General features: G+C 46.5%; 3 protein-coding genes across 9 annotated transcripts in view; 1 reads left to right on the top strand and 2 right to left on the bottom strand.

Moving 5' to 3' along the window:
* Positions 1-7,615, bottom strand: part of LOC143819286 (sodium/hydrogen exchanger 9B2-like) — a 19,552-nt gene extending 11,937 nt beyond the window's left edge. Inside the window, exons 1-5 of one of the 2 annotated variants that reach the window (XM_077300750.1) lie at positions 7,273-7,615; positions 4,814-4,916; positions 4,357-4,525; positions 1,691-1,861; positions 288-430 (exon numbers count right to left, since the gene is read on the bottom strand). In XM_077300750.1, the coding sequence (XP_077156865.1) occupies positions 288-430; positions 1,691-1,861; positions 4,357-4,525; positions 4,814-4,852 (522 nt within the window). In that variant the 5' untranslated portion in view covers positions 4,853-4,916; positions 7,273-7,615. The remainder of the gene's footprint in view (positions 1-287; positions 431-1,690; positions 1,862-4,356; positions 4,526-4,813; positions 4,917-7,272) is intronic. The other variant, XM_077300748.1, reaches the window with a different exon arrangement.
* LOC143819289 (uncharacterized) lies at positions 7,519-17,043 on the top strand. Of its 3 annotated transcripts, XM_077300755.1 has the most exons (3): positions 7,519-7,846; positions 15,840-15,895; positions 16,896-17,043. In XM_077300755.1, the coding sequence occupies exons 1-3, from the start codon at positions 7,682-7,684 to the stop codon at positions 17,041-17,043; spliced, it is 369 nt and encodes a 122-aa protein (XP_077156870.1). In that variant the 5' UTR covers positions 7,519-7,681. The 3 variants fall into 3 exon arrangements, 1 of the variants encoding a protein (XP_077156870.1); XR_013224895.1 differs by lacking the exon at positions 15,840-15,895 and having other exon boundaries at positions 16,896-17,021; XR_013224896.1 differs by lacking the exons at positions 7,519-7,846; positions 15,840-15,895 and adding an exon at positions 14,905-15,603 and having other exon boundaries at positions 16,896-17,000.
* LOC143819285 (sodium/hydrogen exchanger 9B2-like) overlaps positions 12,621-23,310 on the bottom strand; it is a 26,662-nt gene continuing 15,972 nt past the window's right edge. For all 4 annotated transcript variants that reach the window (XM_077300744.1, XM_077300745.1, XM_077300746.1 and 1 more), the window contains 8 exons: positions 21,864-22,006; positions 20,944-21,071; positions 20,413-20,588; positions 19,930-20,036; positions 18,520-18,669; positions 16,995-17,103; positions 16,035-16,171; positions 12,621-13,720 (listed from right to left, as the gene is read on the bottom strand). In XM_077300744.1, coding sequence (XP_077156859.1) covers positions 13,487-13,720; positions 16,035-16,171; positions 16,995-17,103; positions 18,520-18,669; positions 19,930-20,036; positions 20,413-20,588; positions 20,944-21,071; positions 21,864-22,006 — 1,184 coding nt within the window. In that variant the 3' untranslated portion in view covers positions 12,621-13,486. The remainder of the gene's footprint in view (positions 13,721-16,034; positions 16,172-16,994; positions 17,104-18,519; positions 18,670-19,929; positions 20,037-20,412; positions 20,589-20,943; positions 21,072-21,863; positions 22,007-23,310) is intronic.

The raw sequence follows: 23,310 nt of genomic DNA, 5'->3' as shown, positions 1-23,310 counted from the left end.
TTCCCTTTTATTGAGGCAGTGAAAGATCTTATTTTCAAGTGAGCAGGATCCCCATTTGAATTGGGACTGGGGTGTGGGGGGAAAATGGGCTTCAGCCTCCACCCTGCCGTTTTCTGGACAGCCATGTGGGGCATTATTTGCCTTGTGTGGGGAGATGCATCTGTAACCCATCAGGATGCATTCGTCATTGATGAATGGGGCTTCAGCCACTGCAGTGATTTGAACCCTACTTTCTTCCTTGCCACACGGTCTTGTATGGGTTAATCAAGAGCCTGCTGATACTGCACCTGCGGGTCAAGGCCAAGCCCAGCAAGGGCTAAGATAATGGAGAGAGCCGTATTCCTCAAGGTTGCTGACCATTTTACATTGATCTTGGCTAAGTCACTGGTATATGGGATGTTTTTGATGAGAAACCCAGCAAACAGCATTCCTAAAAGAAACGGCAAAAGGCATCTTGTTGGTTGTTGAAATCACAGAGCAATGCAACATCTGGGTGGCAGCTGTGATGTGTTAAGTTCAGTGTAAATAAAATGAAATGAAATGAAATGAAATGAAATAAAATAAAATACACAAGAAACCCCCAACCTGCTCTAAAAGCTTAACAGAGAAAGGGGAAGAAATAATGAAAAGGCAACTGGGTGTATCAGGGAAGTGACTCATTAGAAGGATTGGTGTTTAGATTCCTGGACACCAGGGCCACCACATTTCCCAGTCCACAGTCTCATGGGCTTGATCCTCTCTCACCTCCTAGTATCACAATGGAGTTATGAAGCCTCTTCCCCATTCTAATGGTGCTTGCCACCTTTCACCTTACACAATCCTTTGTTACCAGGCTTGAGACCAAGTGTCGGGAATAGCCTTCTAAACTCTTCAGAGCTTGGGTTGAAGGACCACTTCCACCAGTACCTTCCTGCCTGTGCTCTGAAGTCAGCCAAGGAAATGCTGCTGTTCAAACCCGCAATGGCTGAAGTCCATCTATGTGGGACATGTGCCCAGGCCTTCTGAATAGCTGCCTTGGCCCTTTGGAATTCCATCCGCCTGCTGCTTGCTGTGACACCAGTTGAAGAATTGTCTTCAAATGGCAGAAAGCCTTTAAAAAAAAATTCATTTCCCACCTACACTGTTTTGCTCACACATGGATATATTTTTTTATTCTTGTCTGCATTTCCCTTTTAAATGCAGAATAATAAATAACTCTCTCAGGTAAAGGCAAAAGGAAATTATGTGCAAACTGTGAGGGTACAAGAATTGTTTCCCTAGCTAACACATATGTTTATAGCAGCTCAACTCAGGGCACGCATGCACATCCCGTCTCCCTCCAAAATGCAAGGAGCGGGGCAAAGAAAGTCTTAGGACCCTATTTGAAACAACCTGTAGTTTGCAAAAAAAATGACCATTGAGTGACCCACAATGGAAAACTCTTCTGGTACACAAAATTTTGGTTACCCCAAATTCCTGCTGTCAGAAGGATTTCAACTGTGAAAATGCAAACTTTCCTGTCTTGCCTATCCCATGCCAGCCCCAAAATGCCCCCACAGTTGAGGGGAAAAGGTGACAAATGCCCCCCTTCACACACAGAAGCTCCACATGGGATCCCAGCCTATCTGGTCTGAGATGAGCCCATTGTTCTTTCAGCCAATCAAGCAGATATATGAGTGAAAGGATGCCCCAGCACTGGAAAATCACTCACCCAAAAGACGTGGGAGTGGAGGCATGCCAGGTAATTTAATTTGCCCCACGATTTTACCACCAAGTACAGCAGAAAAGAAAAGGAACAAAAACCCAAACAGGTTCCCGCCAGGAAGACTCTCTTGTTGTGTAATAGACCAGATCACAGCCCAGATCAGGGCTGCTGCCGCTACTGGAAGAACAGAAACACACAAAAATCGTAAGTCTTATCCTAATATTGTTTTTGCATTTTCATATATAACAACAAATGTCAGGAAAATATTAGGAGAGAAGGGTGACCTGTTACTCAGAGTGCTGAAAGCAATAAACATGCCTTCAGAGGGACTGAAAAAAAGTTTCTGATGCCTTGTTTCTTTACTTTATGGATTTCAGCAAACGGCATGGCTATCTTGGTGCAATTTGCACCAGCCAGGAGATTGCTGGTCGTTTTTAGTTATCTGCTGATGCGCGAGCAAGTTGTGGGCTCCAGACTGCAGGCCAGGGCAGCTGCTGTGCTTAAATCTAAATAGGGACAGTCAAGTGATCTAGTTAATGATGATGAAGAAGGACTATGATGGTGCTTCCTCTTCGTCAACTAATTCCAGCTAGTTCTTCCTTATAAGAATACCCCTCAAAAGTAAATGGGTGATGAAGCTTAACTATGACAGGTCAATCGCAAATGCTAAGGGAAGAGAAAGGGGTATATAGACTCTTAGGCCAGGGGGAAGTTGCAACTATCTGATATCTCTGAAGACATCACATGAATTAGGAGCAAACACTTCCAGTGTACCATGAATAAACCTTTCTTGGTCTTAAAGGCACCAATGGACTCAAACTTTGTTCTTGTTCATGCAGTTTGTAATGTCTGCATGCAGAGTATTCCCCTTGTTGTGTAATAAATGACCTTTTTTCTCTAATAATCCCCTGCTACCGTGGAAAAGACTTCTAGAGAAACCTGCCGAACTCTCTCATTGGCTGCTTTCAGCCAGCATGGTGTAGTGGTTAGAACAGACTTTTTCATCCAGGGTTTCATGAAACCCTGGGGGTTCTTGACAGCCCTACAAAGGTTTGCTGAAAGGGTGGAGTTAATTAATTTTTATATATTTTTTAAAATTCGGTAAACATTTCTCCTGTAATATGGTCATGTCAAACCCCCCTCAATGGCCAATGATGGGCCTGGAGGGGGTGGGTAAGGGAGGGGCCTGGGTGGGCGTGTACACAACTATGCATCCCAACCGTATTCTACACAATTGTGCCACTTCTGGGGTTTCTCGAAGCATGAAGAATGTTTCAAGGGTTTATCAACAGTAAAAAAAGTTGAGAAAGGCTGAGTTAGAGTCTTAGATTAGGATCTGGGAGACCAAGGTTTGAATCCTGACTTTCCTGCGGAAGCTTGGTAGATCACCTGAGCCACACACTCTCAAGGTAACCTACTGCACAGGATTGTTGCAAAGTTAAAATGGAAGAGGAGTCTTCACTGGAGAGAAAAATCGGCAACAATTATCTAAATAATTAGGAAAAAATATCTAAATAAGCACATTTCAGACATATTGTTGACATGTTTCTATATCCTCCCTATGTTATTTCTATTTAATTACTTGGTGTGTGTGTGTGGTGTGTGTTAGCACTGAAAGTCAAGCTAGGTGAGATATTGACCATTTACGCACTGGAGGTTTCATGCTGGGCTGCAGGCTGGAGTTTTAGTTGTGGCAGGTTGCCCCACCTCTTCCTGCACCCACACAGGGGAGCATTTGGCCTGGTGCACCTAATCTGCCCCCAATTTGTGCTCCTGCACGGGAGCTGGAGCAGTGAAGTTCCCAGTGCATAAACGGTCATTGTGAAATCTGTGGTTGGACTTTCCATGTTTTAATTTGTAACACAGTAGCTGGTGGAGGCTCTATTTATATAAAAACTCTGTAGAAAAGGGGATTAATCTCCCCCCTCCTTTGTCATGCCATTTTCTAACGTGAGACTTCCTCATGGAGCCACCATCTTCCCCTTTCTCCAGCAATGAAGTAGCAGAGCCAAGGAATCAAAGAAACATAGAGTTGGGAAGCCCTTCAGGGTCATGTAGTCCAACCCCCTGCACGATGCAGGAATTCAGATGCTGGTTGTCGTCACAGGAAAGGGTGTGTGTGTGTGTGTGTGTGTGTGTGTGTGTGTGTGTGTGTGTGTGAGAGAGAGAGAGAGAGAGAGAGAGAGAGAGAGAGAAACCCTTTTCCCTCCACAATCCTCATCTGAATCAGGCCCTCATGTGGTTACAGGGCTCCTACTATCTTTTCTAGTTTGACCCTAAACTGCAGCATCTAGCATCTCCACAGGCAAAACATCTCTCCACTCAGCAGTGGGGAGACAAATGACATGGACACCCTTTCCAATGAACACTACCACAGCTGCCAAGTAAACACAAATCTGAGGAATTACAGCTGTGAGCCAGGGGGACACTGGAACAAAATGTTTCAGCCCTTCCCAACTATATCCCTATTATTTTTTGGGGTGGGGGAGGGTGGGAACTGGGCAGACATTTCACAGCTAAGAATAAGCAGATTTATAAACGAAAGGATTTGTCTATATTCTAAAATGGCGGCTGTTCTCAAATATGACCCGGCCCATGAGAAAGCCTGAATCTATAAAATAAATGGAAAATTTTCCGGATTCTTGCCTTGGGGTTCCTCCCTTCTTACATACCATTTGTGACTATGCTTCCTATATTGCCTTGGGGAGGACAACCACAGATGTGTCTCAGTTTCCGAGTTATCTTCCGCTTAGACGCAGGGTCTTCACACAGCCCGACATTTTCTGAATCTTCTCCTTTTAAACTGCCGTAGACTGCTATGATGTCTGCAATGCTGGACCTCTGCATCAAAACAAAGAGAGACGTGCCGCAGGGATCATGTGTAGGCTTTTCTAAAAACACCAGAGCCCTCAGCATACGCGGAAGTACATCCTCCTGGACCAAATGGAATTAGCCATTTTTATAATAGGGAATAAGGTTGCTGAATGCCTGTGAAATGTAGCCAGTTTCAGCTGCTTTGTTTCTTGCATATATTATACTCTTCATGGCATTGCTCACTAGTTTTGCAATTTATCTGACTTACGATATCTGTATGGATGATTTTGTTGTTAGGGACTCAGCAATAAATACCTGCGTCTCCAGATGCAAGGGGATCACTTTATTTTTCATTTTTTTGTAGATAATTCTGACTCCTCTCTTTTCTGCCACCACTTTCTTTGGCAAACTTCCCAACCTAAGATTTAAAAATAGGTGTTTTCTAGTTGACAAGCTGGCCTTTCAGATGCTTTATAGCAGTGGTCCCCAACCCCCACTCTTGGGACCGGTCCGTGGATCAGTGGGTACCGGGCCGCGACTCCTCCTCGTCCTCCTCCTCGGCTGCTGCATCGGGGGCTGCCCTGCCACTCTGCCGCTGGCTCACCTTTGGTGCTCTCCAGCGGCCAACCTGGCTGGGGCTCCCCCTTGGCGTGGCACTGCACAGCTGCTGCTGGCAGCACCCCCCAGCGGGTGGGGGGAAGTCAAGGATGCCGGCAGGAAAGCAAGTGGAGCAGGGGCTCAGGCAGCAACGGCAATGTACCTCGGCAAAAGACTATCCCCCCCCCCCCGGGCCTCAGTAAAATTGTCAAGCATTGACCAGTCCCCGGTGATAAAAGGTTTGGGGACCGCTGCCTTATAGGATTCAGATGTTTTCCCCAACCGGGTGTGGATTTCTTAGAATTAATAAAGGTTCTTTTCTAAGAGAAAGTTCACTTTTTATTACACAGAAATGTGAAATTTGCTGCTGGATAATGTAGTGATAGCTACAAGCATGGACAGGTTCATGGTTGATAGGCCAATTAAGTGGCTACTAGTTTTTGCGAGTAAAGGGAGCCCTCGTGTTCTGAGGCAGTGAACCTCTGAATACAGTTCTAGGAGCCAACATCAGGGGAAGACCTCAGCCTCTGTGCCTCCAGGGCCAGGAGAATGAAGCAGGATAAGATGGACCACGACTCTGATCCAACATGGCTTTTCTCATGTCCTTATGACACTGGGGTCTAGTTGTAAGCAGGCTTTCTTGCAGGAGATAATTCTCACTCTGATGATACTCTCTATATTTCTGGCTTTGCTTCTTTTTAAAGACCTTTGTCAAACCTAGGCAAGAGCATCAAAGAGATGTCCTAGAATTGCACAATGTTAGCATAGTTGCCCTGCAGAGCCAGAATCCTTTTCCCTTGATGTTAATGAAAGATAAGGCCCTCCATGGTCTGGGACCCACATGCTTGAGGGACCGCTTTATGCCCCCTGCAGGGACTTACGCTCTGTGGAGACAAATTTGTTGGTGATTCCTGGCCCCCGGGAGGCCCATCGGGCCTCGACCAGAGCCAGGGCCTTCTCGGTCCTAGCCCCTACATGATGGAATCAGCTCCCGGAGGAGCTGCAGGCCCTGTGGGATTTACCAGCTTTCCGCAGGGCCTGCAAAACGGAGCTCTTCCACCAGGCCTATGGTTGAGGCCGGTGCCCCCTTTTAAAGATCGGGCCCCCTGTTTCTTTGTTTTTTGTTAGGGCCATATCTGCAGTGCCCCCGAACTTCTCCCCTGGGAGTGCTGCCGCTATCGGGGGGGGGGGGATGATTGGGGTGGGTAGGGTATATGTGTTTTATAGGAGATTTTATGTATTAGGGGTTTTATGATTTTATATGCTGCCACCCGCCATGAGCGTTAGAGGATTAAAGGTAAAGGTATCCCCTGTGCAAGCACCGAGTCATGCCTGACCCTTGGGGTGACGCCCTCTAGCGTTTTCTTGGCAGACTCAATACGGGGTGGTTTGCCAGTGCCTTCCCCAGTTAGAGGATTAGCAGGCTATAAATTTAATAATAATAATAATAATAATAATAATAATAATAATAATAATAATAATAATAATAAACCTCTGTTCTCTGTTGAGGAGCGGGTGGTTTGGGTTAGTTGTTCAAATCTTTGGGAAAGGGCTCTAGCTCAGTGGACAAACACCTGCTTTGCCCTCAGAATGCCCTGATTTCACTTCCTGGCATCTCTAAGCTAACAATCTTTGGCAGACTTGGGAAAGACCCTTTGCTACGGGAGAGCCACTATCAATCAGAGGAGACAGTACTGAGCAGGATGGATCAATATCCTGACTCCATATGACAGTTTCATACCAGGGTAGTCAAACTGTGGCCCTCCAGATGTCCATGGACTACAATCCCCATAAGCCCCTGCCAGCGTTTGCTGGCAGGGGCTCATGGGAATTGTAGTCCATGGACATCTGGAGGGCCACAGTTTGACTACCCCTGCGCGGTCAAAGTATGTAGCTCTAATACTAAGGTGACCAGATTTCAACATTGGTAAAGCAGGACACCATTGACCAGGGGGAGGGGGTTCTTGATTAAAAAATTGGTCTGTATGGAGCAACAAAAAGTTTCATAGAATGCAAAAATAGTATTGTGATATATATATAATTTCAACATAAGTACTATTAGCCAGATATCCCCAGATGTCCCTCCCAAAGTGGGACAATCTGGTCACCTTATCTAATACAGCACAGAAAGTAGAGAAATGGGCAAATCGGGGAAATCATCTGTCTCTAAATCTTACTAGTGTACAGATACGGCTCTACATCTGCTAGTGGACAACAGTTCGCTTTCAAAGGCAAGCCTTCCAAACACACACGAGGCGGAGGGAGCTCTGCCAGCCCTTCAGTTTCCCAATGCCTTGAGAAGGCAGGCGCCCTACCCGGCCAAGGGGCGCCGGGAGATGCGGCCGAGCGCCAGGCGAGGGCGGCAAGCGGAGCGAAGGCAAGGCGGCCGAGGAGGCGAGGCAGCGGCTGATCCAGCCCTTTCCGGCCCGCGTGGAGAGGCGTCCCTCCGCCTAACCGGCCCCGGTTTGCAGCGTCCACACACGCCCTAGGCGCTCCGGCTTCTGGCTCCTGCCCGCGCCGTTGTGAATAACCGTCCTCCCTTCGGGGAAGAACGCCGGAGAGGGCGGCGGCGGCGGCGGAGAGCAAATGCGCCCCGCTTTTCCTGCAGCCATCCCCTGGGAGACGGAGCGCCAGCGGCCGGCGAGCTTGGCCCTGCGGGGAGGGAGAGGCGCGCCGTTCCCATCCCGCGGCCGCTTAAGGGGTCTGTTTCACGCGGAGCCTTCCCATTTCACCGTCCCAACCACCCTGGAGGTAGGTCGGGCCGAGAGAAGGCGACTAGCCCAAAGCCGGCAGGGGAATTGCACGTCGTGGTGATTTGAACTCAGGTCTTTCTAGCCCAAGAGCAAATGCATTAACGACTAGAATCTCAGGGGTTGTGAAACTGCGGCCCTGCAGATGTCCATGGACTACAATTCCCATGAGAATTGTAGTCCATGGACATCTGCAGGGCCGCAGTTTCACTACCCCTGGACTAGATCATCTTGGCTCACAGTCATTCAATAGCATTTAACCCCATAGCATTTAACCCTGTCATAGTCTAGTAGTGAATCTTGAAAATGCTCAAGGCCATGCCCAAGGGCTTTTGGTTAAATGCAAGAAATAAAACATTGAATCAATGAAAACCTATTAGAAAAAAAAAAAAGTGAGAAAGAGCTAATTAAGTGTCACAAAGGTTCTGGAAAGTAAACACAGGGGGGTGTTTACTTTCCAGAACCTTTGTGACACTTAATTAAAGGGGAGGGGGCCCCTTTAAAATCCTGTGCACAGCTCTGATAGTGCCACATTCAGGAATGTGTTCCACTGCAGAAGAGGGGGGGGGATACACCATCCACTGCTGAATATGAAATATTTTCAAAAAGTAGCAGTGCACTGCTTTGTGTGGAGGCGCATTGAAAACACACTGGGTGGTACATTAACACAACAGAAGGTGCTCAGTGTACCCAGAACAGTTGTGGGTAGCACATAGGTCAGAGTGCATTAAGTCATCGGTAATAGTGCTGCAAAAACACCCAATAGATGCTCATAGCGTTGGGGGTAGAAAGTGCCTGCAACTCACAGTTGACTCAGGGCGACCCCTTTTGGGGCTTTCAAGGCAAGGAGGAGAGATGGCTGGCCATCGCCTATCTCGGCATAGCAACCCTGGACTTCCCAACATGGGCCAACGTGGCTTAACTTCGAACCGGCCAGGGCCTTTTCAGTCCTGGCCCCAGCCTGGTGGAATGAGCTCCTGGGAGAGCTGAGGGCCCTGCTGGAGTTATCAGCTTTCTGCAGGACCTGCAAGACAGAGCTCTTCCGCCAGGCGTACTGTTGGGGCCAGGGCAGAGTCCCGGTATTCCAGCCAAGGATAACCCCCCAGGTCTATTAGACCTGCTCCCACTCTCACTAGAAGAAGACTTGGCCTCTGGCTGAACAAGCTGGGATAGGATTGGTTAAGTAGAAGATTGCTGCCTTTGCTGTAAATTGGGTTTTTTTTACAGGGTTTTTATTGTATTTTAATGTTTTATTCTTGTGAACCGCCGTGAGTCCATTGGAAGAGCGGCAGTATACAAATTGAAAATAAATTAAAATAAAAAAAAAATAAGGTCTGATGAAAATGGGGTAGTGGTATCTAACTATATCATGGCAGCAATGATGAATATGTTACCTGCCCTACAGAGGATGGAGCAGAGTTGTTCTCCCTTGCCCCAGAGGGACGGACCAGAACGAATGGGATGAAATTAATTCAAAAGAAATTCCGTCTAAACATCCGGAAGAAGTTCCTGACAGTCAGAGCGGTTTCTCAGTGGAACAGGCTTCCTCGGGAGGTGGTGGTGGGTTCTCCATCTTTGGAAATTCTTAAACAGAGGCTAGATAGCCCTCTGACGGAGAGGCTGAATCTGTGAAGGTTCAAGGGGGTGGCAGGTTGCAGTGGATGAGCGATAGGGTTGTGAGTGTCCTGCATATTGCAGGGGGCTGGACTAGATGACCCAGGAGGTTCCTTCCAACTCTATGATTCTATGATTCTACCTGGCGTGACTAATTCCTTTGACTGCTTGGAAGATGCTGCAAAACCCAGAAGCAATAAAGAAGAAAGAAAGGCACTGATTGCCCGGTAAATTAGTTTTGTGCAGAAAGAGCATCAGTGAGAGTGGTAACAGCGCTCAGTAACTAACTAGGATAATCCTTCTGGCTGTTGTTTTATGAAATGATGCAAGCTAGGACGGTTAGAAAGCAATCAGCTTCTCTCGCTTGCCCTCCTCCCCCAGCAAGATATTCTGATGTTTGCAGGGAGACTCTTCCACCAGAAAAATCCCGGGCTGCAGTTTCCCATGACTGATTCACGTATGCCAAGGGAGACGAGCATGACAAAAAGAATCACAGAGCAGGCTGTTCCGAGTCAAGAAAGCCAACGAAAAGAGCAGAGCAAATGCAATCAACCAGCGCCAACGTATTTTTCCCAATTCACTTCTCTTTCTGTGGCTCCCAGCCTCTCAAGGGATCTGTTTCATGTGATGTTATCAGGCATGCTTGATCAACTGCTGGTTTGCATAAGAAGAACAAAAGGCACTGCGAGAGAAGAGGGGTCAGAAGGCAGCTCCCGGGTTAAGAACAAAGACAGGCATCTCATTCAAGGGGATTATTTATTTATCAGTCATATGGCGTGTGTGTAATGTAGCCAGGAGATGCTAAGATTGTCTGGCAGCCGGTAAGAGACATTTGGAGGTGGTTCGTATTTGCCTGCCCCACATCTCAACCCTGCTATTCCTTGAAGGTCACCCTTCCAAGAATTAGCCAACCTTGTTTAGCTTCCGAGATAGGACAGGATTGGGCTTGTCTGGGCTATCCAGTTTGGGCCATTCGAGGAGATAACACTTTATACACACGTAGACCGTTTATGCACTGGGAACTTCACTGTCCCAGCTCCTGTGCAGGAGCACAAATTGGGGGCAGATGAGGTGCACCAGGCCAAATGCTCCCCCATGTGGGTGCAGGAAGAGGTGGGGCAACCTGCCACGACTAAAACTCCAGCATGCAGCCCGGCATGAAACCTCCAGTGCATAAATGGTCTTAGAGAGACATAGTGCCCTCCCCCCGATGATGTTGAGTCACTCAATCTAGCAGCTGGATGTTCTAGGTAGACTTTGGGCCATCTAGGATGGATGGAAGAGATTTTGTTCACTGCTGGATGAACAGATAAGTGCAGGGGCTCTTTAGATCTTCAGAGTTATTTGTGTCTTGGCACCTGAGAAAGGCACAGCTGTTTGCTGCTGTTACCTTGACCTGGATAGCTGGGCTAGCAAGATTTTGGAAGCTAAGATGGATCAGCTCTGGTTAGTACTTGGATGGGACTATGGTCACTATGGTCCACCAAGGTCACTATGGAGAGGCAGGCAATGGCAAATCATCTCTGAATGCCACTTGCCTTGGAAGCCCTATGGGGTTGCCCTAAGCTGGTTGTGACTTGACGGCCAAAAAATACATTGAGCAGAGTGGTGAGATAGAGTCTGCTTAGCTCCTGTTCTGTCATAGTTCTCACATTATGCACAGTCAACGAGTGAAGAGAGGTTGCAAGTCGCTATGATGGCCCAGATCAAAATCCAAAAGCAAAGGCCATGGAATACATTTTCATTAGGACTGATTAAGATGACAGAAAACAGGCTTCTCATTGGAAAGGATGTTGTTTTGTTTTTTTAAAGGTGGGGGACTTTTAAGACATTTACCTGCAAATCCCCTCTGTGAAATGCTGAGTAGGAATGCAGTTTCTGAGAGCCAGATTGGGGTAGTGGTTAAGAGTGGCGGCTTCTAATCTGGCAAGCTGGGTTTGATTCCCCGCTCCTCCACAAGCAGCTAGCTGAGTGACCTTGGTCTAGTCACAGCCGATAAATGTTGCTCTGATGAAGCGGTCCTGTCAGATATGTCTCAGCCCCACCTACCTCACAGGGTGTCTGTGGTGGGAAGCAGAAGGGAAGGAGATTGTAAGCTGCTTTGAGATTACTTAGGGTAGTGAAAAGGGGGACATAAAACCCAACTCTTCTTGTAAAAGATCCTGGCCTTCTGGGAAGAAGCAGCTAAACATGCAAGTCCCCCACCAAGTACATGATAAAAATGTGGATTTTGCTGCCGGTGGATGACCACAGGAATAAACAGCTCTAAAAGGGAATTAAATAGGTTCATGGAGGATAAATTTACCAGTGGCTCCTTGCCATAGTAACTGAAGGGAGCCTCCATATTCAGGGACACCGATCCTCTGAATCAGGCAAAATCAGGGGAAGGCCTCAACCTCTGCCCTCTTGTTGGCTGTCTAGGGGAACTGGTGGGCCACTGCAAGAGAGGATGTTGGACTGGATTGGCTAGTTATTGTCCTGATCCAGTAGGGCCCTTTCTACATTCTGCCTCATTCTCTGAATGGATCCTTATGGAATCAGACATCTCTACAAGTCTCTCCTGTAGAAACTATGCCCTCATACTTCCACATACATGACACCGGATTGTCTGGCCACTTTTCTTGGGGATACTATTTAGATCATGCTTCTCTCTCCTTTTGAGCATAGCTGAATGTGAACTGAATCGGCCTGGATAAATTTAAGTTTCCTTTTTGCAATATGCGTCTTGGGAGTTTAATTGTCCTGCCTGCAATATCTTTATTCTGTGGCTGGCAAACTCCCCTGTATTAACAAAATGTCCTAAAACCAGCTCTACAAATTAGGCCTCTGAAGTCAGAGATCCATGATGTAAAGCTACCACCAGGCTCACAGGGACAGAGCCAGCTCTGATACTCCTTGCCTCCTGCTTGTGTTTTTATAATACGTAGGGTGAAATGGAGAGGAATCAGCCAAGAACAAGACTCTTGATAGCATCAGGACAACCAGGAAACAAACTCTGAGGGGTTTGGTCAGCTTCATGCATGGCATTCCCATGCAGCCACCACAACACTGCTTGCTTCTATATCCTTTTTCTTCTCTGCTTTCAAGCTGTGGTTCGGAAAGAGAACATTAGACTGCCAAGCGCAAGGTTGTTTTTGGACATACTCTGTCTGCAATGGTCAATGTAGGGCTTTTATTATCCATTGGAAAAAAGTCACACACAGCGCTATTTCCCCTCTTGCTTATTAAGTCCGAGTTTTGGGTCCTGTGGTGGTTGTTTTGTTGTTTTCCTCCCCTGTCCCAGGACTTTTATTAGTTTGTACTTATCCCTCTACAAACATCTTGAATGCTTTCTTCCATCTTGCTGGCACCCAGTTCTTCAAATTGGGTAATAAAAACATGGTACCCGCAAAGGCTAGGTCCAGACCATTAATGCTGCTTGTGAATATCATCTTACTTTCCAACAGGTTTCTTGTGCACAGGCTTTAGCAAGGTCTAAACTATATTCCAGAGAGCTCTTGTGGTGCAGAGTGGTAAGGCAGCAGACATGCAGTCTGAAAGCTCTGCCCATGAGGCTGGGAGTTCAATCCCAGCAGCCGGCTCAAGGTTGACTCAGCCTTCCATCCTTCCGAGGTCGGTAAAATGAGTACCCTGCTTGCTGCTGGGGGGTAAACGGTAATGACTGGGGAAGGCACTGGCAAACCACCCCGTATTGAGTCTGTCACCCCGTAGAGGACGTCACCCCAAGGGTCAGACATGACCCGGTGCTTGCACAGGGATACCTTTACCTTTAAACTACATTCCACAGGCCTTCTGAATCCCAGGGCCAGGAGGTAACATCAGGGGACGATCTTGGCCTCTGTGCCCATTTGGCTGGTCCTCCAGAGCAAATGGTGGGCCACACTCTGAAACAAGATGCTGGACTAGATGGACCACTGGTCTGATCCAGCAGAGCTCATTTTCTGTCCAGGTTTCTACAGGCCACTATGATTCCTAGACAATCAGGAATACCAACTGGGTGATCTTTGGGCCAGTCGCTGTCCCTGCCCTATACCCCTCCAGAGATGTCAATCTCTTCTGTTCGGTCACACCCATCATCGTCCCTGCCACCGTCGGCCTTGTGGAGGAGCCTGGGCCCTGCGAGGCCAATCATCAAAGCTCCAATTGGTGCTGTGATCAGAATCGCTAAGAAAGCCACTGTCAGAACATCCATCCCATATTGCTCTAATGTTGCGTCTTGATGAGTTCGTGCCGTGTCCAAGGCAACGGAGCCAATTGCAGCCTGCAAGAAAACAAACGACAAAAACCATTGGCCAGCATCCAGTGAGGACCAAGGGTGGAGCAGACCCCGTGGAAGGGAATTTCCTTGTTTGCCTTCTCTGCTGTGGCCTACTGAGACCCATGGAATGCTGGGCATGGGGTTTAAGGGGCACATGGGGGGAAGCTCTGGATGTTGTGTGAGACTGCAGTGGGAGACAGGAAATGGGACAGGCATCCCACCCCGCCTCCTGAAAAAGAAATAGTCACTGGATTCAAGCAATCATTAATACATCGGATTCTTTTAACTGGCTGATTCCAGTGTTTGTGGAGTGGAGCACTTTGTTATCTGTCTGGAGCCAGTGTGGCGTAGAGTTTAAGAGTGATGGAGTCTGACCTGGAGAACCAGGTTTGATTCCCCTCTCCTCCTCCACATGCAGCCAGCAGGGTGACCCTGGGCCGGTTCTCTTACAGCTGTTCTCACAGAAATTCTCTTAAGCGTTCTCTCAGCCCCACCTGCCTCACAGGGTGTCTGTTGTGGGGGAGAGGAAGAGAAATGTGTTTGTAAATCACTTTAGGACTCCTTCCGGTAGTGAAAAGCAGGGTGTAAAAAAGCAACTCCTCTTCTTCACACAAGCCAAGGGAATGAGATCCCAAGGTGAGTAATGGGAAGGTTGTGTCCAGTTTTATTGACTTTCATGCTCACAGTGGAATGAGTCAAGTGTGCACAGTTCTTAGCATTGACTCAACTTGATTATGGCTTGTGTTGAGAATCAGCCACTGCCTGTAATCTTAAAGAATGCCTCACATCAACAACATCCACTTAACTAGGCAGCCCATGTTCAACATTTGACTAGCTCCTTTCCTTTCCCTACAACAGATGCCCTGTGAGGTAGGTGGGGCTGAGAGAGCTCTGATATTACTGCTCAGTCAGAACAGCTCTAACAGGACTGTGATGAGCCCAAGGTCACCCAATTGGCTGCATGTGGAGGAGGAGTGGGGAATCAAACCCAGTTTGCCAGATTAGAAGCTGCTACTCTTAACTACTACATCACACTGGCTGTAGGCAAAAATTAAAAATCAAGCTGAGATCCAGCCCATGCCAGGTGTTGAAAGTTCAATGACAGGTTTCTCAGTGGAACAGGCTTCCCCGGGAGGTGGTGGGTTCTCCATCTTTGGAAATTTTTAAACAGAGGCTAGATAGCCATCTAACGGAGAGGCTGATTACGTGAGGCCAAGGGGTGGCAGGTTACAGTAGATGAGCAATTGGGATGTGAGTGTCCTGCATAGTGCAGAGGGTTGGACTAGATGACCCCTGAGGTCCCTTCCAACTATATGATTCTAGGATCCCCAGATGTGGCCCTAAAAGGCAGCAGCAGGGGCCCTATGAGGGATCAGAGTGATGGTGCTGCCTCCCATCCCCCACCCCAATGGAATATTGCCTCCCTAAACTGCTTGGGAGGAAGCATGGCTGAGTGGCAGAGCAGCTGTTCTGCATGCAGGAGGTTGCACATTCAGCCCATGGTTCCTCCAACTTGGGTTAGGTGAAGGTGATGTAGAAAAACCTCCACCTGAGACCCTGAAGAGCTGCTGCCAGTCCGAGGAGACAACAATGGCTCTGATGGACCAATGTTCCAATTCAGTATACGACCCATGTTCTCGTGGCAGGGCCAAAGATACCAGATACCCACTCTTTCATGCCTCTTTTGTCTTCCCTCTTGGGAAAAACCTCATCTGTGCATATTTGGGATATTCAAACTTGAGCGTATTTGCTGCTTCTGGGAATCTCCTCCTCTGTCAAGAAAGACCAAGCCTTCTGGCCCATCTACAACACCCTGGCCACCTTGATTCCACTCACTGGCCCAGGGCACACAAAGTATGGTTACGAGAATGGCAGTGTATCATGTGGTATGTTTACATCTGTCTGTGGCTAACACTAAACCAGGACTGCTCTTGTGATGGACATCTGAAACAAGAGTTTAAAGCTGGTTTGCAAGCTGGGGCTGTAAACCAAGCTGGCCTGCACAGGAAGGGAAAAGTGAGAAACACGCAATCCTGCAGTGCTATCCTGAATGACCGACCCCGGTTGAGAGATTAGTAGTATTATGCCTCTGCTGAGCAACTGTTTTTCCCTTGCTTTTTAGCAACGAAGTGATGAGGAAGATACTTTAGCTCTTAGAGGAAATAAGCACAAGATAAAGTATGGGAAATCCTTATCCCCCACCCCCAGATTCCTTGCAATAGTCTAAGTACTGTCCCCTCTCTTATGTCTGAGCCATAGTATATAAGAAAGCATTTGGTAGCAGAAGACACCGGCCTTCTGCAAAAGGATACTCTACCTGAACAGTTGCTTTGGGGATCCATGCCAGTGAAATAAATATTTTCTCCTTCAATTCAAAGCCAGCAAAAGACACCAGCAGGAACGTGACAGTAATTCGTACCACAAGTCCAATACTTAGCGTGGCTACACAGAGTCCTGCCAAGGAGAAATATACTTTGTTAGCAGCTACCCCAAATGCCATACCTTCTGTTATTTGGCAGAGCAAACAAAATTGTGAACAGCAAGTGCATCATAAACCAGTTTGCTATGTAAACCACTTTTTGTAAAAGAGAGCCTCGTTGGTGTAAGCTACTTGGTTAAGGAACCCAAAATTGACATGATATTATAACAATAACAGCGTGCCGTCAATTTGCAACTAACTTAGAGTGACCCCAGGAACGTGAGATGGGCAGAGGTGCTTTGCCACTGACTTCCTCCGCTTAGAAGCCCCCATCTTCCTTAGTGGTCTCCCATCCAGGTACATTGGCTAAGTCAATGGCACCAGAATGAAAATCACAGTCCCAACGAAAATCTTAGCTTTCCAGGCCTGATAAGATCCGGGTAAGCTGGGCTATTCCAGTTGCTTATGTTTAATCACATCCTAATAGTTATTTCTAAATGTATATCCTACTTTGTTTGTTCTTGCCACTGACCCTTGAACTGTCAAGAGTGGTCCTCTGAACATTGGTGGCAATCCTTATCAATTAAAATACGTATAGCCTGCCTTTCCTTTTGGCTCAAGGCAGTTCTTATTCTCCTCCATTGCACCAGCCCTAAGACGTCACTCTCAGAATTGGACCACCACCTGAATACAGAAATAACGCCGACCCTGTTGCCCAGATTACAAGACAGTAATGTTCCTTTCTCCCTTTGCTCTTAGGAAACACATGGGCTGGAAAACCCACTTCACTGGTGCACCTCAGGAAGGAAGCCAGCCCGCAGTTTCGATCCTCTCTGATGTTTTTGTAAGGAAACTTACCAACCGTTTCCGGTTTGAGAGAGGAGACAGATATTTCAGCTCCAATTAAACCGAAAAGAAAGGGCTGAAAAATCTCCCAGGCAACTCCGATAATCTTTTCTACCTCTTTCTGCAGGAAAAGAACAGAAATGAACAGCGTTACAAACTCTGCTTGCCTCTTGCCCACTTGGGTGTTTGCCCTCATGATGGGAGGATCATGGCCTGTGTAAAAATCAATCCATTTCAAAGTCGCCTACATAAATGTAGACATTACTCGGTTCAATTAAAATAACGGCTCCATTGCCGCCAGACACCTCGCTCTTTTGCGAAGAAAGGGACATTGTTATCTGTCAAACAGTCCAAGGCCCAAAGGAATCTTAATGGCTTTCTTCTTTCTCTCAACCATTATTCCTTCAAGAAGCCCAAGCTGACGTTCTTTATTTCTGCCGGCCTTCATTTTAATCTTCACAAAGCTGTGAAGTAGGTCAGGCTGAGAGCAGGACTGTTATTCTTCTTATACAAGAAAAGCTACTGGAGGTGAAGCCACTTAAAAAAAAAAATCATGCGCTGTGCATGCCACCATGCAGTCAGGAAAGTTTGTGGCACTCCTTTTTATTAAAAGGAACATTTCCCTCTCCTGCTGCAATCCACAGAGGCCTCTGCAGTTTTGTTCCTGGGGAATAGCAGGAGTCTGAAGTGCGATTTAGGAACTAGTCGAAACTGCCGTGTTCCCTTAAGGAAAATGGAAGTGCCTTTACATCTTCTTAATATATTTGGTTCAGGTGTGTAGCTGTGTTGGTCTGAAGCAGCAGAACTAAGTTTGAGCCCAATGGCACCTTCAAGACCAACAAAGATTTATTCAAGGGATAAGCTTTATATATATAGAGGCACGCTGTCAGATACAATGGCTGACAAAGTATGCATGTACACCAAATCTTATATCTCGAATAAAACTGTTCTGAATATATTTGGATACAGGCCTCTGTGTTAATATGTTGTTCAAACGTCTGTCTGTCTGTCTCTGTCCATTTATCCATCCATCCATTTATCAATTTATCCATCCATCCATCCATCCATCTATATATCCGTATTTACCTCATTTTCAGCCTGTTTACAACTCACTGGCCCCATTCAAGTTGTACACTTAAATCATCACACACACGCACCCCCCAATGTGGATTCTCATTTTCATCTGATGTAGTTTTACACTGGCTAAGTCAATGGCACCAGAATGGAAATCACAGTCCCAATTAAGATCTCCCATCAACTGTGCGTGTGCCAAAGTCTGTTTTCGTACATGAATCTCTCCTGCCAGATCAGGGCAGCTGGCTCTTAAGCTCCTTTCACACATGTGGAATAATGCATTTTCAATGCACTGTTGCAATAGTGTGCGGAAGTGCACTGAATGTGCATCATTCAACACGTGCGTAAGCATAAAACGACTGTTCTACCGCACCGCAGTCCTGCTGGCACTTAATCCATGTCACCCTACTTGGTTCTTCAGAAGCCAAGTGACTACTCAGCTGCCTGCTGACTGAACACCCACCTTCTCTTCAGACCATGAAAGACCCGCCAGGAATGCCAAGACAATGGTACAGAGCCCTCCGGATCCAGGGAAGCCCAAGTTGACAGTGCTAAAAATAGCAAATACAGACAGGCCTATCAGAAAGAATGCTCTCTTCCATACCACTGATACCTAGGACCAGAGAAGAAAATTAAAAAGGATTATTGAAGCTTTAAAAAAAAAAATGGCTATAATTTAACCTTACCCTGAAAAGATGGAGTCACTGTGCCATGGTGAAATCTGTATGGACTACCACATGTGATTGCCCTTGAATACTACTCACAAGTTGCAAATGGCTCAAGAGGCAGCACCCCAGATATTGATCTGAATGTCATGGTGAGAGCTGTTATTCCTGTGTTAAATAAGTCTGTTGGTTATCATTAAGCTGCAAGCTGCAAGTTAAGGAATCAGCTCCTACATTGGAAATCCTCCATTCCCAGGTACCAGAATACTTAGGGATCACACCTGCTGTTATAAACTTTACTGTATGGATACCCCCCCCAAAAAAACAAAACAAAACAAAACCCTGCTCTGCTCAGTAGGGAACAATACATTAGAGAGAACATTGCTTGTTGCTATCCTGAATTTATACCTTGCAGTAACAGAGTTGTTTACGTCCTTGTTCACCGCTTTGCCAAATGGTATGCTAACAAAATACAGCCCTCAACCTTGGGCAACACTAAGAGAGAGCAAGGAGCGGATCTTGCCCAAGGTGGTGGAACACTCTCAAAAAGGAGGAAAAATTAGCAATTTTCTGCCTTAGCTTCCTGACTGGGCTGCTAGCTAGCAGGAAAGGTATAGGCAGAAAGTACCCTTGTGTTTATGGGGCAGTAAAGGGAAACAATATTCTGAGGTGAATTTAGCCAATGTAGTCAGGGAACTGACCTAGGCGAACACAGCCTTCCTCCCCATCAGCCTCACCTTTCAGGCCTCCCAGGAAAGAGACTTTTTCAATTCTTCCATTTTCAGCACTGCATACATTGAAGAGTGCCCAAAATACATCCCAATAAATCCAAGAAAACAAAGCCTACCTGGATAGCACTCTTGAGAGGATCTCAGTATTAACACATCTTTGTAAATTCTATTCTGAACCTCACAAACCAATCTCTAAAACAACTGTCAAAGCCAAAAATGGACCTCAATCATTAATACTGCTGTGAAGTCAAAATATTTCCTCTTCTGCAACTAAAACACCCAAGGCTTGAAGGGCCATAAAGGGAGAACGTGACCGTCATAAATGCCACACCACAGAAGATAACGAAATGCAATGGCTTCATATCCTTGCAAATTAATGTACCGGGAAATTAATCTGCCACTCTCCAGAGAGCTAGATCATATTTTTCAGTCAAGATAGCCTAGAGTTTCAGATTCACCGTGCCTCACTTTGCATACCTGATCCTTGCTTGGAAAATAGCGCACGAAAAGTCCTAGGAGGCCACCAGCTGCTATTCCAATTGCAACCTCTAGCAAACCACGGAGGACACTGAAAAGGGTGGAGCCTGTTTGAAGATATCACGAGAAAAGGATTCAGGTGGATTTCCAAACAGTCTTTCTCTCAAGGCTTCATGAGCCTACAGGTTCCCCCCCACACATACACACACACCAGGAAATACATCCAAAATATTGGCCAAAAACAGGCCAAAGCTGTTGTTGCCAAATAACAACATAAAAAGGACAAAAATGGTCTTCTGTTTTAACTCCCCGATGTTGAGGTGGGGACAAGCCTCCCAACAGCTACCTTGAAGATTACCCCATCACTACCCCTCAGCAAGCCACATAGACCAGATTTCAGATCCAGAGGGGAGCATTTTTTAAATCCTTTCCCACAGAAAAATGACGACACACCCCATCAGCTTGAATGAGTAGTTAGCCTACCTGTGGAGAATGCAATCCCCAAGCAGGTGTTGAAACCTGTGATGGCCAAGATGTCGTCAAAACTGCCAGCAGCCATAAGCAGTGTCGGGACCCCCTTGTCCACGCCGTAGCCCCCTGCTTGCAAAACCAGCATGGAGGGAACCACAACAGCAGGGGAAACGGCCCCTAGAACAAATCTAAAAGAAGGCAGATCAGACATCAGTTCCCCAATGGAGTGGGATCTGCCCCCCATAACAGACCTGCTTTGCATTTTTTTAAAGGGCATTTTGTCTTTCCTGTTAATCGGGAAAACACAGCATGCACAGCAAACAGGATTTGTCTGCTACGTTTTAGCAGTGTGATGCAATTATCGGTAAAGAGGACAGAACTCGTGGGGAAAGACAAAAACAACAACAGCTAAACAGTACAAAATATTGCAGTGCACACACTTTGTGGCAGTGTTAATTAAAAGGAGAAAGGCAACCTAAGTGAGAGGAAAAGAAAGTTCTTAAAGCAAGCAAGCAAGTTGGACAAGGCAACGTTCCCTCTTACCCTAAGAGAAAACCCCACGTCCAGGGCAGGTGCATCAGAAAGTGAGACACGACTGCTGCTATACATGCTTCAGTGACACAAGGCCCAAAGCTCAGTCTTATACAGACAGCCTTTAATTTTTTCAGAGCCTGCAAGAAAAGACACTTTAAGAAACATGCCCCCCCAGTGCAAGGTAGCAGAATATCCTCAAAGATTTACTGCAATCTGCTCAGCTTTCATAAAAGGGTACAGAAGGAAGGGCAGGTTTGGTTTATATGCTGGATTCATCTCAGCACTCTTGCAGGATTCAGCAAATGTTCCATATAATTGGAGGGGGCAGGGGAGAGACAGAGAATTATAGTCTGAACATTATCCAAGGAGCATATGGGACTTTGAAATGGAAGATGTCCCACTATGGCTCAGAAATACTGCCAGCTGAACCTGGCTTAGAAATAGTTTGAATGAAAGAGCTTTAGCGACATTGAGGCCTATAATTCTAGAAAATCGGTTCTGCATAGGGAGACAGGCTCCCATGCACAGGGCAGTTGTCTTCTTCAAGCCAAGGACCAGCTCTTGGTCATATCTCTACAAAATGCATTGTTTCTAGCGATCCTGATTCCATTGCACCCTCTGTTGGATGTCTCATTGCATTTGACTGCATTGTGTTAGGATCTACCATGAATCTCAGCAAGAAGGGCAGGCTATAAAGTAAATTAATAAATATCAAAATACTGTGTGTATTTTGCACAGAGATGGGTTCCAGCCTCACTATATCCCCAACATACTAGCTTTGTAACATATATTTTGCAGAGGTTCATTAAATTATAGCATCTCCGTCTGTAATGACAGGCAAGGGTTTAGAACTGGTGAGAAGTCCTATGTTTAATCTATCCGGGGGTTCTCTGCCCTAGGGGTGAGGCAAGGACCACCTGATACTGTACCTTTGGGTCGAGACCAAGGCCAGCACGGGCCAGGATTATAGCGAGGGCAATGCTTCTTAGGCCAGCTGACCACTTGGTATCTATCTGGAGTAGGTCACTGACTGAGGGGATATTTCGAAGGAGAAATCCTACAAGCAGCATTCCTAAAAGGAACAGAGAAAAGCACCTTAATGGCTATACTTGTAGCGAAGTCAGAGACATCAGCAGAAGGTGTTCTAAATATGAACCAAAGTGGGCCCATTTTGTCACTGGAACCCACCCCCAATGCAAAAGAATACAGCAAAGAGAAGCCGGGAGGAACCCTGAGTAAATTCTCAAAGCAAGCTGACAGTCACTTGATGGATAACCTCACTTTGAGTGGTACCATTGAAATGTTTATGGTACGGAGAACAGAAGTGCAAGATAAGGTGTGCCTGTGGGGGAAGTGTCACGAAATAAAGGATGCCTCAGCCTGGACTTTCAACTTGTGGAGGAAAGCCAAGACTGGCTTATATAGGCCCTAAGAAAATTCAGGGGAGAAGGGGAGCACTTCACTTAGACTGAGAGGTGTGAGTCCTGTATAACAGGGGTAGTCAACCTGTGGTCCTCCAGATGTCCATGGGCTACAATTCCCATGAGCCCCTGCCAGCATTTGCTGGCAGGGGCTCATGGGAATTGTAGTCCATGGACATCTGGAGGACCACAGGTTGACTACCCCTGCTGTATAAAACCCAGGGGTAATTATGAGAGAAGGAAAGAGAGAAATTAAGCCACAGAGTAAATTTGTGAGAAGATATCCGAGGTTAACTATGACATTCTCTTCAAGATTTGCTTCTTACGATACTGCATCAGTCCTGCATATGTTACTAACAGGATGTTTGAGCAAGGGGTTAATTTTGTAGAGTATAAACTGAATAATTTGTTAGTCTCAATGGTGCCATTTTCTTCGTTGATTTGGGATCCTCCCTGTGTACTAGGGATCTTGAGGACTCCCCTGATCCCCCGGGACAAATTCTGTCAGTCTCTATGGTACCACTCATCAGACTCCTGTTTGATCTTCATCCTGAGTTTTGCCCAGGAAAACCTATACTGGTGAAAGCAGTTGCAGAAATGTCTTTTCCTGCAACACTAGATGATTGCTTAGGTCATTCCAGCAGTTTCCTTGATCTGCACTCTCTGCCCAGTCAGATTCCGACCTTGAGATAAAGCCTTGAGATAAAGCCTTTATTCTCATCTATCTTTCTCTTTAAAGATGGTTAACTGAATCTCTTAGTGGTGCCCAGAGCTTGGAAAGTTTGCTTGGAAAGATATGTCCATTATTTCATTTTTGCTTTTTGTGTGCAAGTGAGAATCTGTGTAGGAACCTGCTAATACAGAGCGTGAATTTTCATTCTGGCCCGCTGTACAAGGGGTAAACAGACTTCAGTCACTGGAGACAGTGACTACTGAGTGGACACTCAATCACTAT

This window comes from Paroedura picta, chromosome 10 (genome assembly GCF_049243985.1).
Source record: "Paroedura picta isolate Pp20150507F chromosome 10, Ppicta_v3.0, whole genome shotgun sequence".
Lineage (NCBI taxonomy): Eukaryota > Metazoa > Chordata > Lepidosauria > Squamata > Gekkonidae > Paroedura > Paroedura picta.
The sequence above is the reverse complement of the archived record's forward strand: the minus strand, read 5'-3'. Positions and strand labels throughout refer to the sequence as shown.